The following is a 17922-nucleotide window of genomic DNA, read 5'->3' as shown; positions in this document are numbered from 1 at the left end:
TCACTCCCTCTCTCTCTCGCTCCCTCTCTCTCTCTGTGTGTGTGGGTGTGTGTGTATTGGGACTACAAGTAGCAAGAAAAAAAAGAAAAAGAAAAGTAGACCACAGCCCAACATTTTCTCTGTCCGACATCACCGCATTTTATATGTCAGCAATTCTCTATTGACTTTCAATGGCGCACTCGGGCAGAGTAACGCGGACATGATGAAGAGGGAACTAAGATTTTCTCCACCTTCACTGAAAACTTTATAGTCTGAAGCTGCTTGATGGAGTACAGAAAGCCTGATGACACATTGGGAAATGTGTCTTTTCTACAGACTGGAAGTGGTAGTAAGTAGTCCCGAAAGAGGAAGCGTAAATGCGCAGAAATCAGCAGCTGAAAGACCAATTTTCATGGACTTAAATTACAGGGTAAGTACATCCAATTTAAAGTAAGGATAATGTTGTTTCTTTTTTTTGTTTGTTTCTATTAGAGGCTAAATGATGATTAAATATTAGGATTGGCTGGGACCGGTCCATGTTGTACACCGTCTCTTGCCCAAAGTCAGCAGGGATGGGCTTCACCTCATCATGAGTTTTTTTAAGCTTAACGGAAAATGGACAGACGATGATAAAAGAAGAATATTACCATTATTGATATGCACTGATCATAAACTAATGACAAAGAACACAGATGATCATTTTTTACATATTTCAAAAACATAATGCCCACCCCAACCACAAAACCTCCAAACAAACAAAAAAAAAATGGTGCAACCTTCAATTGAGCCGTAAAATGTAAAACATTTTACTAAAACACAAAAACAACTGATCCATTTCTGGAAACCCCATTCAAATTCATCATCTTATTAAGACATTTTGGACATCATTGCTATGCAGAGTTCCAAAGTTGCAATGGTTGGACAAGTTTCATCCAAGATACAGAGAACCCCAGAAGACCCTTTACAGTGAACTGGAAAAGAGATTAAAAAAATAAAAATCCCACATACTCAATCCATACATCAATTGGAAACTGGCAGCCACTGTAATTTCCCACATTATCACTTCCTGTGGGTGGAATAGCTCCAAATAGTGGAATGGATCCAAATAGTTGATATCCATATAGTGCAGGGGTCTCCAACCTTTCAACTTAGAGATATTCTTAGATGTAACGGAATACTGGTTTACTACATAAGAAACCCAATTATATATATATATATATATATATATATATATATATATATATATAAATACGCAACTTTTACAATGTCTAATACTATGGTGAGTTGAGTTCAAAATTTGAGGGTTCTATTGGAATTGTTTATTTAAATGTTTTATGGCAAGTAAACTCCAATACACTGCTACCTTATACAAGGAAACCATACTCAAATGCATACATTTGCGCCTTTTTTTTTTTTAATTTAAGATATATTGTTTTATAAATGTTGTTTGGTCACAAAAGGGACCTGCATGATTATTGTGTTACAAAGAATTATTTTTTTTTTTTATAATTGGTTACATTTAAATTTGTTTTGGTTCCGTACCACCCCCCCCAAAAAATAATCATTTGAATAATCGTGATTTTAATTGTTACCAAAATAATCGTGATTACCATTGTTTTTCATAATCGAGAAGTCCTAGGTCAGACTACGTTAGTAGAAATTACGAAGCGTTTCACATATATAGGCACATTTTCTCAAAATGAAATTATCTGTTAAACGTCATATGTTACGCAATTAGGATAAAGTATGTTGGGGAAGATAGTTTGTGGTATATTTACTGTTCCATTAAGGGGGAATTTGCAATTTATAATGGTATGCAATTATGGAAGTGCATAGCTGTGATAAATACAGCGGATGCCATCCAGCTTCAACAAAATTGCAGTGCAGGAAATATTAAGCTCGCATTAACACTGCAAAAAAGTTAACTATAGCTCGCCACAGCGACTACGTTGGTCGCATCACTTATTGGTAAAGACACCAACATATTTGTGTTGTTTCCTTGGACAGGCTGGAAGATCACACTTTCCCTACATCATGTCAGCGGACCGTCAGACGTCCATTTTCCCTTTTGTCAACGGGATGAACTTGACAACAACGCCTGATCCTCAGCAGCCTTGTGTCGATTACAACGCGCTGCAATGCCCACTTGCTGTGCTTTACTCCATCATCTTCGCTCTGGGTCTGCTTGGGAATCTGCTGGCTCTGTGGGCTTTGTTCCACGTGCGCTCGAAACCGAACTCAGTGCGAGTCTTCCTTATCAACGTGACGTTCGCCGACCTTCTCCTGGTGGTCTGTCTGCCGTTCAGGATTCTCTACCATGCCCGGGGGAACGTGTGGACCTTGGGCCCCATGCTATGCAATGTGGTGGGCAACTTCTTCTACATGAACATGTACATCAGCATCACTTTGCTGGGGCTGATCAGCGTGGATCGCTACTTGAAGATCCACCGGGGAACTCGGGCACAGAGCAGACTGCAGCCCACCAGATGGAGCATTGCCATCTGCGCGGCTATTTGGATCATGGCCTTTGGCTTGGCTTCAGTCTTCTTCATGCCAAAGACGTCATCGCAGGTGAACAGGTTGGTGAAGTTTTTGGTGGTTGATGATTTGCTCTTCGCGTGCCATGTAAAATGAGGTTGCAGGCCAGATCTGGCCCCCGGGCCTTGAGTTTAACACCTGTGCATTACTGGTAGCTAAATAAGCAGTTCATAACTTACATTTTTTTTTTTTACTTTTAGTAATAAAAATAAGTGAGCCGTGCACGACTGCCTGTAGGGCATTTGAAAAAGAAAAAAAACTTTCAGGTTAGGCTTTGCCAAGTTACACAAATTCGCTTTTTTGGGGGGGGGATGTCTAGGTGTTTCCACTACAAACAGCTCCATGATGCAAAGTGGAAAGCGTACATCAACATTTGCATGCTGGTGGTCTTCTGGCTGGTGTTCATCTCCTTGGTGGTGTCCTACATGAAGATCGCCCACAAGCTTCTGAGAACATCACAAAATAAACCCGACCTGCCCAATGCTCACCGCTACTCAAGAACCGCATGGAAATCCTTCTTCATCCTGTTCCTCTTCACTGTCTGTTTCTTCCCGTATCATGTGATTCGGGTGTTCTACATCAAGACCCAAATTACAGACACTTCCTGCTTCTGGAGGGGCGTGGCCGACAAAGCTAATGAATTGGCGTTGCTCTTTTCAGCTCTTAATACCTGCCTGGATCCTGTTCTTTTATTCCTCTTATTGTCCTCTGTGAGGAAGGAGGTGCGGCGCTTGTTGGGCAATACTTTTCGTGTACGAGATTCTTCGGCGGGAGGAAACGGGAGCAGTACCACGGTGTAAATGGAAAGGAAAGCGGGTCGGCCTGACAGAGAGCAAGCTAATATCCCAGCTACTTTGAAATAAAATTGAAATTATTTGTGGCTTGATATCAGTTTGACTCCCAAACAAGTGTGCGAGATAACATTTCAGAAGATGCAATATGTGAACCACTAAACTACCAACATCCCAGAATAAAAACGTTCATACTTTCAATACTTTTATTTTTGAACACATTCAAAAATTTCCTAACGAAAAGAAAAATCCCTCAAACTGTTGAACCTCTTTCCGAACATTTGCGACATTGAACGAACCCCGGCGTGATCCAACGGTCGCTGCCTTTGAAAACTGTTGGCCGCTCAATTTGATAGGAACTCAATTTAAATAGGAGCACCAAACAAAGCAATGCAAAAAGTCTTGCAAATGACAAAGAGGTTCCCTGCGTGATATTGGTGGTCTTAACTTTTGAGGAAATACGAAGGAAACTTAGCATATTTCAGAGAGAACATACAAACAGCAAAAGAGTGAATTTTTCAGCCAACTCTGGAGGTAGAAATAAATGAAAATGTGAATTTAGGTGTAAGCAATTATCATGAATATGTGGAGGGGACACTGTAAGTCATCTACAAATACGTAAAACGATTGCAATTGTGTGACTGAAGTTAGACTGTGGGGGAGCGAAGCCAGCAGCAAGAGCGATGCTGGGACATTCTGTTCCAACAAGTGGATACATCTGATGGAACGCAAGGATGTGTGACGGTCAACGTCACTAAACCACCACCTCACCTCAACACAGCAGGACGAATCAAGAACCAGAAGAGAAGAGGGAAGACGTTGGATGTGACTCGGCTACAATTTGCTTCTAAAAGCTGAATCTTTGGAGATGCTGGATCAAGACGTTAACTTCTGTGCATTTCCAGATGTGCTGTGATTGAATGATCAAAACAGTACTTGCTTATCACATTCTCGTTTCCATTCCATTTTAGTGTGTTATCCTATAAATTATATTGTTGTTTTATAAGTGCCTTGCGCAGCAGACTCGAGACACTTAAAACACCCCAAGGGTGATGATTTCTTCTTCCCAGCAAGTGTGAATGCATCAGTAAAGTGAGACAAAAGACCTCAGTGATGGTGCTCATTCCCTGTGAGGTGGCCATGGAAAGAACAACAATGGAGATCCAAAAGCAGACAGAGTTCTTCCATTAGTCATTGCAGTGCAATCACCGAGACATTCAGACAAAACCAAACAATACGCAGACATCCAAGCCCAACTTTTTTTTTTTTTTTTAGACATGAAAGTGTGAGGTTCAACCCTTAAAACATAATGTCCATGCATTTGTCGCTGTAAAGTGCATGTTTTCCCTCCCTTGGTTTTAGACAGTCACGTTAATTTCTCAGCATAAATGTCATGAGTCTGAGTATTGGGTGGGGTGACGCAAAGCATTAAACTGGAACAGCTGTGCCATCTAGAGGCCTACATAGCACTTACAACTACAAGCTCAATAGTAAGTACTGCGCCACGAATGCCTTGTTTAAATAATTTTTTTTCCTTTGTAGTTTTTATTTGTATGATAAAGGAATTAAAAAATCTTCACACCAGGTTGAGCATTCCCTCCCCTGCTATATCACTGATTTTTAAGCAAATGTTTGTTTTGTAACGCATTTATAGTTTATTAAAAGTTGTATAACGTTGAGCCGCAACATTCCGGGCACACACTTTGGTGTACGGGAAGAGATGCATCTCAATGAACAGCAAGAAATCGATGCCCCTTCAGTGTAATACAGAACAATGTTTAGAAGTTTTGTTGTTCATACGAATATATGCCTGTGACGATTGTTGAAGTAGGAGTTCTTTGATGGTTTGACACATCCGTGAGACTGTGTTCATATTAGTATTAGTATTCAGGTAGCAGACTTCTCGTTAGATGGAATCACATGGTGTGCTTGAGCATCTTGATGTCGACATAGACAACGTTTCATTATCTTTTGTTTTATGAGCCAGTTTTACAGTAAATTTCAACTGGGAGTGATGAATGAACAGCTTGAAACAAGTACGCGCTACTTCTAATTTGGAGACAGATCAAGCATATTTTTTTCCAAATTATTTCCTCAAAGTGGTATTATAACGCATGTCTTCTGCTGAACGGGGACTCAATTGTCATTTTAGCCATAGTGAACTGAGCAGCTATGACGTTTTTCTAGTTTCCGTGTTGCAATAAATTCCGTTTACTGTTTTACTCTTGACTATTACCTGTGCACTTAATGGCCCACCAAAAAAAAAAACTAAAATAAAAAACACCAAAAGCCAACAACGAGAGCAAAACACACTTCCAACACACAACAATAGATTTGTTGAACTAAATAACCACCCCCCCTGCCGTTGACGAATAAATTCGATTTGATTACTATTTTATGTTATTTTTTCAATCGGATGGGTGGGACAAAGTCTGGGCCATCTTCGATGAAGTTTTCAAAATTGGAGGAAAATTTATTCCCACTATTGGGTGAGGCATTAGCCAACATGAAAAACAGGAAAGGAGGAAAAGGTCAAGGGTGTGGGGGGGGCCAAGAAGGGGGAGCCACACTGTAGAATGGAAAAGTACAGATGGCTGATGCTCGAGCAGTGTACAGTGGAGCAAAACGCAAACCAAAAATGTTGTCATTGTTGATGATGACGACGATCACAAAGAAAAAGGAAAGCTGACGCTTGTGGATGAGCGGCGGTTCTAAAGAGTCAAGCCAAATGAGCCGCGTCCTGATCTAGAAGTGATGCATGGAAGACTCCTCCGCGACTTTTTTTTTTTTAATGTAAATAGTTACTATTTGGGTGAACAAATACACGCATGTGTGTGCACATATGGGTGGATTTTGCTGCTCAAGCCATATTCCACCAATGCAAATCAATCCGAATGCCGTATTTCGACTAGCGAGGCTGCATGCTTGTTAAGAAATATTTTGGGTTCACTTCCCCTTTAATGCTTATCAATTGTAATTTTATTTAAAAAAAATCATTGTACACATTCACACAAAGTCTACAAAAGTGCATGCTCAGTGAGCTGAAATTGACTACTTTTCTCGCATTCTGGCCAGAACTCGGCAGGTTACTTTCTGGGAACAGAAATGTTTTTGTTTACTGCTAGTTCTCTATCCTGATAAATAAATGTGTGGACAGGCATGTGATGAACGATCAATGTTTTTTCAATGTTATGAACTCAGTTTCCACACCGGTGTCATGTTGAGCAAAGTGCGAGTGGGAGATGTTTCCATGTTGCTGGTGCAAGGCCCAAGTTGACGTCCACAGCGACAGCACACTCGTCGAGAGCGACTCAACAGCGCCTCTGAAAGTTACAGCCAGGTAGTGCATGCCATGACGGCTTCAAGGCACCATTAATCAACCTTCGTCAATGATAATGATCAAATACACCTAATTCTGCCCATCCCTAGAGGATAGTGTGTTGAAAAAAAATAATCGTAGAATGTACACACACATGCGCACACACCCCCACACACACACGCACGCGCACACGCACGCACACATAGCCACGAAAGAACTGCTGGCAGCAGTGACGTATGGAGGGAGATAAATACTGTGGCTTTAAATCAATTCAGTGACTTTCATGCATGGGAAGTTGCAGCGCGCTCGAGCAGCTTTCTTGTAAATTTAAGTGTGTGTGTGTGTGTATGAGAGTGAGAGAGAGAGAGAGAGAGAGAGAGAGAGAGAGAGAGAGAGAGAGAGAGAGAGAGAGAGAGAGAGAGAGAGACAGAGAGAAGACATAAATTGGGAGAAGCTTTTCTGATAAGGACAAGGCAGCCGCTTCTGTTATAGGGTGATAGTAGAAACTTGCTTTATTTAGAACCTGATTAAACACCTTCTATCTGCAAAAAGTAGTTAATGGCGAGTAGGGATGGGGTAGAGTATCAGATACTGGCTTTATTTCAATTTGGCCGATACCAGTCTCTGATAACAAGGCATGGCGCCTTTGACCGTTTTGCGATCAAGAACTAAATGGCATGCATGACTGACAGAATGTTTTTCCTCGGTGAATGGTACGCATGTCAATCATCTCATATGCCTTTTAAGACGCAATTTATGTAAGTATAGTACATGTGTTTTTATGAGGTTAATATTAATGCGTAGAGTGCAATATTAGTGCACTGCTACCAAAATTCTAGGTTGATTTTGTAACTTAATTTGGGTGGTATGATGACTCGCCATCGCGGACGGTATTTTATGCATACGCTTTTTCTTTTACACATTATATATTATTCAGTCCATTAATAAGGCCTATTTTTCCTGTAGTAGAGGAAACGGTGCTTTTACTTGATTGCGTTTTATCACACAGGGTGCTAATTTCACCTGTTGCCTACCTTCTGGTATTCGTATGTGCTTAAATTTAGTTATATAAATGACGTTTATATTATTGTATTTACAATGTTCCATCTGAGATGCGCTCTACATAAAGTTGTATTGTATTGTATATTGTATTTAATCCATTTACCATAATTTCTGGACTATCAACTACTATTTTGTTCCAAAACTGTGAACCCCATGGCTTTTACAAAGTCAGCCTCATAATTTCGCAATAATATCCCATTAAAATTCTGACTTAATTCTTGCAGAATCATAACTTTATTTTTGAGTCAAAGCATTCAGACTTTTTTTTTTCTGCACAGTCGTCAAGGGTCTGTGATTGAAACTACTGTATTTTCTGTTCATCTTAATGACATGAGGAAGTGGTGTGAGGTAACTAAATCAGACCAGAAATGCTGAGAGGGTGCCTCTTTTGGGGAAGAAGCAGCTGTTGCAGTTTTTAACCTCCAGATGTTGCGGTAATTGCAGCTACCATACTCACTGCAGTGAATGCGGCACCCACAGAGTTTCCAACCACATTGCATCTTAAATGTCTTTTTTCTTTTCGAAGTCAGAAATACCTTGACATCTCTGTGGATGACATTGTTGTCATGGCAGTAGCGCAGCGCCTCCAGGATCTGTCTCATGTAGTGACTAAGAAAAGCAAAAAAAAAAAAAAAAAAAAAAAAAAAAATCCAATTAAAACGGCAGGCCGAGCTACAAATCGAAGTCCAATTGACCTCACCTGGCCACCGCTTCACTGTAGACAAAGCCAGCGTCTGCCCTCTTGACGATCTCAAAGCACAGGTCTGCTCCGTCCATGCTGGGCAAACAGGGACACACACAGAGAAAGAAGGTCAGATTGGCATAAAGAAATATGTGTGTCAAATAATTGCAAAAATGTGTCAGTTGGACGAAAAAGCTAAACTGAAGTCGCCCGTTTCCAATCATGACAAAATGTGGAGTGACTAACTCACAAAATAACATTGCTTTACTGCTAACTCTGTTGCTAACAAAAACGGGAGCAACACGTCTGTCAAATGTATTAAAGTTGGGACATTTACCACATCTTGTATGCGAGCTCCCTCTACATCATTAAAAAGGATGTCAAGTCAAAAAATGTCTTTACAATTATAAATTCTATGAGCCTAAACTAGTCTAAACACAGCATTTGGATTAATATTCGTGGAATATGAATTACGGAGCAAAATCCAACCATTTTTATCCATCATAGTGGAGCCCTATTTTAGACGTGCAAAACGCAAGTCTAAATGGTAATAGAGGTGACGTAATGCAATTTTGGTGGATTTGATCAAGGCGCAGGCAGACAGATTTGGCGCTCCGTGGATGTGTGTGGTGCATTTCATCGTATCCATCCATCCATTTTCTATACCGCTGCTCCTCACGAGGGTCGCGGGGGGTGCTGGCGACTATCCCAGCTATCTTCGGGCAGTAGGCGGGGGACACCCTGAACTGGTTGCCAGCCAATTGCAGGGCACACAAAGACGAACAACCAACCACGCTCACACTCATACCTAGGGGCAATTTAGAGTGTTCAATCGACCTGCCATGCATGTTTTTGGAATGTGGGAGGAAACCGGAGTACCCGGAGGAAACCCACGCAGGCACGGGGAGAACATGCAAACTCCACACAGGATGGCCGGAGCCGGGATCGAACCCTCGACCTCTGCACTGTGAGGCTATCGTGCTAACCACTCAACCACCGTACCGCCCCGCATTTCATCGTATTTCCTAGATAAATATGACAGCAGCATGTCATATCCCAATCCCTCTGAATCATTGTAGAGACCAATTAATTGAACGAATTATCATTGTCATCTTAAAAATATATTGATAGGACCCCCCTGACCGCACAGGTCTATTTGGGAGGGGCTTTTCTACGGCTGCTCGGGTTAGGAAAAAAAACCCCATTAATCATGATTATTTTAGTAATAATTATACTATTACAAATAAATATACGATAGTACAATTATTATTTTAGTAATAATTGAAATCCAGATTATTCAAACTTTGATTACAATAAACATTTATAAATAGTACTCATTTTGAAATGTTTAATACTATAGTGAGTATACATAAGTTCAAATTTGAGCATTCTATTGAAATTGTTTATTTAAATGTCGCAACAGTTCTCTATGACAATTTCTAAGTATACAGCAAGTAAACACCAATTTCCTGTTTTTTCTTTTATACAGGGAAACCACACTCGGATATATACATTTGAAAATATTTTTCTATTATATTAGGATACAGTGAATTTGATTTGTTTGGCATTGTTTCTATTTATGAATTTTTTCGTTTTGTACTCCCCAAAAAATAATCGGGATTTCAATTATTAATCTTTTTTCATAATCGAGTAGCCCGAGTGTAGCCTTCCTTTCTCTCCAAAGTCAGCTGAGAAGCTTCTAGCTTATCCATGACCCTAGTGAGGATAAGCAGTTTTGAAAATGGAAGCATATGGAGACAGGGCCAGACAGTGCTATTATTATGAAAGCCACTAGAGGTCGCCGTTCGTAACACAACTGTACCTAATGGAAAACTGGATGAAGCCAGCTGCCTTCAGGTGCTAATTAAATATTGTTTTATTTTAAATCTGAATCAGTGCTCCATCCACCATTAAAAAAAAAAAATATCACTAGCCCCAAATCTGGTTACAACGAACGAGATTCTCATTTCATTTACAACCAGTTCCCAACAACTCAATGGCAACAGACTTGATGGCCATTTGCATTCGTACGCGTGATTTTTCACTTGGCTCTTTGTGGAAGTAAACAAACAGGCACATGCTGGCGTGTTGAATGACATTCATGGTTGAGCTAGTCAAGTTACAACAAATGCCATCTCTCCTAATTGCTCGGCTTCATTTCTTCCCCAATTACGTGAACCCAGTCTTGGTGTCCTCTCCAATTACACCGAGCTTCTGTGAGGCTCTAGTTCTCAGTGCAACCATATTATACAGGATTAGACACTATTCCTATTTGAGCCTCCTTCAGGGACATACATATGAAGATGCCAGCAGTTATCTTATACTGATTGCCTGCTCTGTTATCTGCTCTCTGAGGAATGAAGTGCTCAAATCTCTCTCCCATCTACCTGTAGCCTCTTTCACACAGAAGTGCCGCAAAAAATAGCTTGATCTTGCACAGCCATAACAGCACGTTACAGAATTCATTTGCATGTACCAAGCAAGGCAGGATATTGCCACAACTGCGTGCGTGTTTGATACAACTACTTCATAACTTTACAACAATGGTATTTTTTTCTGTGTACTTTTCACAAGATGTCATTAGTCGCTAATCACATGGCTTTGGCTTCAGGAGAAGGCAGAGTAGCTTGCAGCACCAGATGAGAGCGCTGAATAAAAGTAGTCTGTCACTTTAATTGATTTCATATTCTTCTATTTCTGAATGTGTAGCTTTGCTAAGTGAGAGAGAAGCGGTCAAAGGAAAAAATAAGACCGACTCAAGCAGAATGTTTTTGATTTCTTTGGACTGCACTATCAAAGTGGAAGGAGAGAAGGAAATTTTTCCATTTCACACGGGTCCGTGAAAGGTCCGTGATTAATTTGAAAACACAGTAATTGCTCACCATGCAGAACCTACTGCTGTGGTGGGCCCGCAATCAAGCACACCAAGCAACAGCAGGAGAGAATTACTGCAATACCCTCACATATGGGTAAGGAGAGCCAGTTGCTTATGCACTTTCAATGGTTTATTGAACGGGACAAAAAGTCAAGTCCACACATACAAAAATGAGCACACCTCACATCAACGGGACTCTAGCTCACAAAAACAATTGCTCAGCCACTCCCCCTTAAAGGCAAACAACAACAAAACACATGCTACAAGTCGTACTTTTATTACACTTTACAAAACCGGTTTATTTCAAGTGACTCTCTGTAATTATGTTTCATTCGATTGCATTTTCTGCACCCCTTATCCTCGCTAGGGGCAGTTGAATCCTAATGCATCTTGACTTTGGGTGAGAGGTACTCTCTGGCCTGATGGTCTTGTTGTCAGCCAAATGCAGTCATTTTATACGGTACAATACAGTGCTATTTGTCAGAGAAGGGCATTCGGTCCCGGGGTCATGGACAATAAGAGACTGAGATAGGTTCCGGTACGCTCTGTAACTATAGCTACGTCCAGCATTATTTGACGGGTAAAACGAATCTCCCGGTGTTTATAAAATAGATAATACCCCATTTAATAATGTGGGGACCGGCGGCTAATGTATAATATATGGACAAATCAGTTTTTGTGACTAAATTTAACTATTGTGGCATTTGTTCTTTTTTTTTTGCCAAGCTCTTCAAAAGCACGAAGGGCGATTATGTTATGAATAGGGCTGTCAAAATTAAACCGTTACCTTCAGATTAATCTGAAATTTTTTCAACTCATTTAAATATTTTAACACAGTTAACTCAGTTTCATTTACTTCAAAAATGATGTGCATACTTTGCAAATATTGCACCATATTAGCTGTACATCCTTCAGCACATCATCTCACAACAAAGCACCGTGCTCAAGTTCCCACTGGACCTTGCGAACCAACACTGCTGGTGTGTGGTGCTCATGGGCAGAACTAAATGTACTGTAGCTGTTTTGAGAATTGTTTCTAAGGAAAATGCCCGAAAAGATGACTCAGTTTAGATCATAATCAAGGATCAAAGAAAGCATTTTTGAATCAAAATACACTAAATATTTTGTGATTTGACATTAATTTCAAGATATTCAAGTAAATAGCTGTTAAAAGCCTCACAAAAGATAACAGCTAAAAAATGAGATTAATTGGAATTAATTACAGAATTTTTTGTGATTAATTAGTTAAAAAATGTAATCGCTTGACAGCACTAGATGAATAAAGACAGAATGACGATTCGCGGATGGAGGGTGGACCGGCAAAATATTGCTATTTGTCGTTACTAAACACACATTTCTTTGCAGATTACAATGAATTACAAGCATTTAATAATCCATTTTTAACAGGTAGAGTGGAATTCCATTTAACAAAGGCGCTCTATTATGGCTGTGATACTACCTCCCTCACCCGAAAATTGTTGGGGTTACTTCACCCCCCTCCCCATTCTCTGTCGTTTTTTTTTTTCCGGCTGTGTGAATCAGCAGTATTTCCCTGCTTGAGCGCCACAGATCGGAAGTATGAACAATGAAATAAAAAAAAAACTCATCCCTCCTCTGATGGAACTTTATGGCCAAAAATATTCTCTTCAGTGAGATGAGAATTTAGAATAAGCCAGGGAAGCGGCGAAGAGTTGAGAATACAAGAGCGAGGATGAGTGGAAGGGAGAGGAGGCTGGTGTGAAATCTTAATCTTCATCTCTTCGCCCTTCCATATATCGCTGCTCCTCTCGTTTCTGGTGCAATCCCCCCCCTCCACTGCCGCTCCGCTAACAAGAATCCTTCAACAGCGGGCGAATCACGATGGCGTTTCCTCTGTAACCGGATGTGTGACTTACAATTCGAAGACCATGTAGAGCATTCCGTCGGAGCTGTAGGTCTCCAGCAGCTCCACAATGTGCGGGTGTTTGAGCATGTGGCAGATGCTGGCCTCCCTTTTCAGGTCTGAGAGGTTAGAGGGGAAAAAGGAATACATTGTGAGCATAGAGTTCAGATCTTTTCCATCGACAATCATATCAGTAATAGCTATCAGTCATCTACTAATTAAGACGTGTAATTAATCATCCGTCCATTTTCTATCGATCTTATCAGTAGGGCTGAACAATGGTGAAAAATAATATAATGGCATTTTTTCTCAATATTGAGACTGTCATTCAATATGTGATTATTATTTCAAGGTCCTTTTCCCAATGTTTTTTTTAAACAAACAAGCAATACATTAGACTACAATAAACTATATCAGATTCATTATACAAAAACATTTAAAGTTTTGGCTTACGCTAAAATAATGGCACACGAACCACGAATAAATATGAAAGTTTATTTATCAAATTCTATTAGAGTTGTTAACTCATTCTTTGTGACAACTTCACAAAAATCTACGACACAAGTGGGAAATCTGTGGCTTTATCACTTTAACTTTTTATGTTTCATGAAACGATGACATGAAAACGCGGACGGCGCTTCTTGGATGTATCTCGACATAATAAAATCTACACATAAATCAATAAAGCCTACTGACCAAAAAAAAAAAAAAAAAAATCAAAATCAAAATCAAATTCCATTCTATGAAACAGCGATGTCAATTTGGCTAATTCCAGTCACTGACTTTGAAGCAAGGTACTCCCTGGAAAAGCTGCGAGCCAATTGTAGGGCAAAAAACAACACACAAGCACTTTGATCGATGCGTGTTATCAATCACACCATGCAACTCAAAATTTCATATACATTTGATTGCCCCAAAGGAGGTACAATAATGAACTCAATGCAAAAGAAAAAGAAACACCTTAAATGTCAGTCATCATCTTGTCAGGAAATTGTCATGTAACTTGAGCTCGGTGAGCATCTACATCTCAGTCCCTCATCTGTGTTGTTTTATTGCTCACAGGTCATTTTGACAACAGTAAATAATAACGTAACCAGAATATTCAACATCATTCTGATCAGCAGTTAAAACAACAGTTATTTGCCTTAATGAACAGATAAATAGACCAGCTGTCATGCCACTGATGTAACATTTTGGAGCTTTAATTGCAATGCCACAATTTGGATCATTTACATAATAACCATCAGCTCGGCTGGTCAAAGATCCATAATCACTTTCAAGTGACGACCCGAGTCCTTCCCCTGGACAACTTGGTCTGAAACAATATCGTGTGGAGGCGCTATCGTGCAGAAACACCCACATCCCCCAAGGTGTGCCATCCCTGCTCTCATCTTAAAGCCAAAAGATAAGGCTGCACTGTTGTTACATTGGGTGCAGAGGAGTGTTAGCGAACAGTGATAGATTTTTTTAAAAAACATACTTGGTTGCTCGCTAAAGTTGTCAATGCGGTGAGGCTGGAGGGTATTTGTGTTCATACACTACACTATTATGCAAATAATCCCTTTCGCCGATTATTACCCAGTAATAATCTATGCGAATGGAAATCGGCATAATTTTCAAGTTATCAGCAGTTATAATTATTGGAATATTTTTAAAGAAACCTACCATTAATAAGAGTATTATTTTCGGAAATAAAAACAGGCTTTGTTAGCATATACGGTTCAAACTTATTATGGACAGCATATTTTCAAGCCATTTAATAGGTTGGAGAGAACTGAAAATAGTCATTTGTTGACTTTGCAGCATTAGGAGCTTACGGTCTATCTGATGAAATCAAAGGCTATTTCAATGAAATCTAAACTTGTGAAGTTACATTTCAACATAGAATCACTCAAGTCTTGCATGCATTGAAACGGAATGTTGGTGGATTCTCTGCTTGGATGGGAACAATATATTTGTATTAAAAAATTAATATTATTGGGAGGTTTGTTTAAAAACGTTCAAATTATTCTCTAATACAAGGGTGTCAAACTCAAGGCATTAAGCCTCTACGCTAAATTGGCACCTCATGGTGAGGAACTTTAATGGAGGCGTGAAAAGGATATGCAGAGTGACGGAGCTGGTGACAAGTTTGCCACGTTGCCACCATTCAAAAAACCTCCTGCATTAAATAAATGATGCTAACGAGTTACACCTTCCTCCCCGTTTGTCTTCATTCACCAAAGCGTGATAAGGATGGGGGGTGAGAGCGTTGCGCACACACACACAGACGAATGCATGCAGAGAACCGGAATCGGAGCTTCTGAAACAAATCAATATTCTGACAATGGGCGCGTGGTGCAAATGGAAAGCTGTAAAAGGAGATAAATGCTTGTGAGGTTACGATGCACGGTGCGGTAAATGAGGCAGGATGGATTTCCATGTCTGACTGACAATAAAATGCTGCTGGTTGATTAGTTGTCAAACGTAGTACTGTCAAAATATTGGTTTATCACTTGAATTGTTGTTTTAAAAAAAAAAGTAAACTTCACAGTAGCCATTTTTACAAAGCATGAAGTAGGACATAAAATTCCTCTGTTTTAAAACAAAAGGCAAAAATAAAAAGAAGCACCGGGGCAGACATAGTTAACATGAAAAAAATACACAAAAACATGAAAAACATTTTAGTAACATCCAAAGATCTTATACGCTTCAATGAAAGGTCCAAGATCAGCACTCACTCCACTCTGTCTTTGAAGACTACAAATGAATTCAGAATCTTAGTATAATTATTGACTCACACCTGAATTTAAAGAGCCACTTAAAAGCTATAAGTAAATCTAAATCTAAAAAACTATTATCACCCTAAAAACAGTTTTCTGTTCCTACCAGACAGGAAAGCGAGTTCATACGTTTAATTTCAGAAGGTTCAATTACTGTAATGTTGTCTTTACAGGTCTTTAGGGGAAAGTCCTGTCAAGTGATTAATTTTTTTAAACTAATTAATCATAAAAAAATTCCATGATTAATCATGATTAATCACATTTTTCAACTACAATTTTTTGCGAGGCTTATAACAGATATTTACTTGAATAATATCTTGGAATTGATGCAAAATCACCAAATATCAAGTAAATTTAATTCAAAGACTGTACCAATAGCTTTCTTGGATTCTTAAATACGATCTAAACGGAGACATCTTTGCAGACATTTATTTTCGAAACATTTCTCAAAACTGCCCACAAGCGCCACACTCCAGTAGTGTTGGTCTGCAAGGCCCAGTGGGAACTTAAACACAGTGTTTTGTTCTGAGACGTGCTAAAGACAGCTAATATGGCGGAATATTTGCAAAGTATGCAAATTATTTTTTAAGTATATCAAACTCAGTTAACTGAGTTAAAATATTTAACTGAGTTAATTTTTTGGATTAATCACCTGAGTTAATGCTTTAATTTTGACAGCCCTAATATATATATATATATATATATATATATATATATATATATATATATATATATATATATATATAAATCCTCAAATCACTGGCTTCCTGTGAGTCAAAGAATAGATTTTAAAATCTTGCTCAAGAAATTAATTTTTTAATGTGTTCACAATGCTGACAAGGAAAACCGTTTGCGAACATTAACTTAGCAACCCTTCGCAACCTTGAATGAACCCAGACGGAAAAGAAAAAAAAAAAAATCAACATTTGCTTCAGTGAGATACGGGCTTTAAGGTTGGGGGTTTAGCCTCAAACTGTTGCATCATGAAACTTGCCAGCCGTTCTTCCCAGGTGATTTGTTATAAGCACAAAGTGCATACAGTCAGTCAAATGTTACCCTGTCCTCTGCCCTGTGCAGCATCCCGGCAAACTACGCAAGCATGCGTATGATTGTGCATCTTCACAGCTTTGCAGACTGAGCGGACAAGATGTCACAATAGGAGCAGACGCGCTAACACACACATCGCTGCGTCTTTCATGACTCTGGAGAAGGAGGTGACAGACGAGGGAGGTGAAGAGGACACAATGTGGGGGGGGGGGATAAAAAGAAAAGCAAAAGAAGGACCTAAGGGATGAAAGCGTGCAAAAGGATTGGGGAATTGGGAGGCGGCAAAGGGAGCGGGCAGCAGCACATGATGGATTTTGCTCATTCGCTGGCTAGCTTTGCTCTCTCATCCCCTTGGAGAGCTGACCTATTCGTCAGACAGACCTCTGGACACGCTTGAGAGACACTGACTGGTGTGTATGTGTGTGAGCGTGTGTGTGTTAGCCAATCCATTGCCAACGCACGCACAATTTGACCCACTTCCCTCACTCTACTGCAACGTCTGAACAGAGAGTGTGCGTGCAATGAGGAGAATACCACAGTACCAAACGATCACGATTTTTTGTCACCGACAATGATACCGTCATGATACAATGATGTTGGACGTTTGTCTTTTAGGTTTTCCAAACGATGAAACGCTATTGGTCATGACATCAATTCAGCATATAGTGAGAGATGTTAGAGTGTTTTACAAGAGTTTAGATCAGCGAGTGTCAAAGACTTGACATCGGCATAGGGCCGAATGATCTTGGGGAAAAAAAATGCATTGCGATTTTATGACCGATATTGCGATTTTGATCTGATTTGCAATTTTCTTGACAATGTACAGTATCATTTACAAACATGATGAAAATGCCATTATACCAATAAAATGTATAAAAGCTATTACTTTAATAATACAAGGACACTGAAGAGGCTTTGTGAGGGGGGGCAGTTCTCAAGTTTTCAAAAACTACTTGCCGTCAAGTATAATTTTAAATTCATGTGT

At 39.7% G+C, this 17922-nt stretch overlaps 2 protein-coding genes across 18 annotated transcripts in view; one reads left to right on the top strand and one right to left on the bottom strand.

Moving 5' to 3' along the window:
• caska (calcium/calmodulin-dependent serine protein kinase a) overlaps nt 1-17922 on the bottom strand; it is a 94727-nt gene that overhangs the window by 29061 nt on the left and 47744 nt on the right. For all 17 annotated transcript variants that reach the window (XM_088314603.1, XM_088314594.1, XM_088314596.1 and 14 more), the window contains exons 3-5: nt 13142-13247; nt 8390-8467; nt 8226-8298 (exon numbers count right to left, since the gene is read on the bottom strand). In XM_088314603.1, coding sequence (XP_088170729.1) covers nt 8226-8298; nt 8390-8467; nt 13142-13247 — 257 coding nt within the window. The remainder of the gene's footprint in view (nt 1-8225; nt 8299-8389; nt 8468-13141; nt 13248-17922) is intronic.
• On the top strand, nt 112-3446 carry gpr34b (G protein-coupled receptor 34b). Its single transcript, XM_088315474.1, has 3 exons — nt 112-409; nt 1987-2558; nt 2837-3446. The coding sequence occupies exons 1-3, from the start codon at nt 284-286 to the stop codon at nt 3315-3317; spliced, it is 1179 nt and encodes a 392-aa protein (XP_088171600.1). The 5' UTR covers nt 112-283; the 3' UTR covers nt 3318-3446.

Source organism: Idiotropiscis lumnitzeri, chromosome 14, assembly GCF_059441095.1.
Source record: "Idiotropiscis lumnitzeri isolate Australia: NSW breed Sydney's pygmy pipehorse chromosome 14, RoL_Ilum_1.0, whole genome shotgun sequence".
NCBI lineage: Eukaryota > Metazoa > Chordata > Actinopteri > Syngnathiformes > Syngnathidae > Idiotropiscis > Idiotropiscis lumnitzeri.
Note: the sequence above shows the minus strand (reverse complement) of the source record. Positions and strands in the feature narration are given on the sequence as shown.

Coding starts and splice junctions, on each gene's coding strand:
- gpr34b (XM_088315474.1), top strand. CDS start 284: ATGACACATTGGGAAATGTGTCTTTTCTACAGACTGGAAGTGGTAGTA. Junction 410..1,986: donor TCATGGACTTAAATTACAGG/GTAAGTACATCC, acceptor TTCCTTGGACAG/GCTGGAAGATCACACTTTCC. Junction 2,559..2,836: donor ACGTCATCGCAGGTGAACAG/GTTGGTGAAGTT, acceptor GGGGATGTCTAG/GTGTTTCCACTACAAACAGC.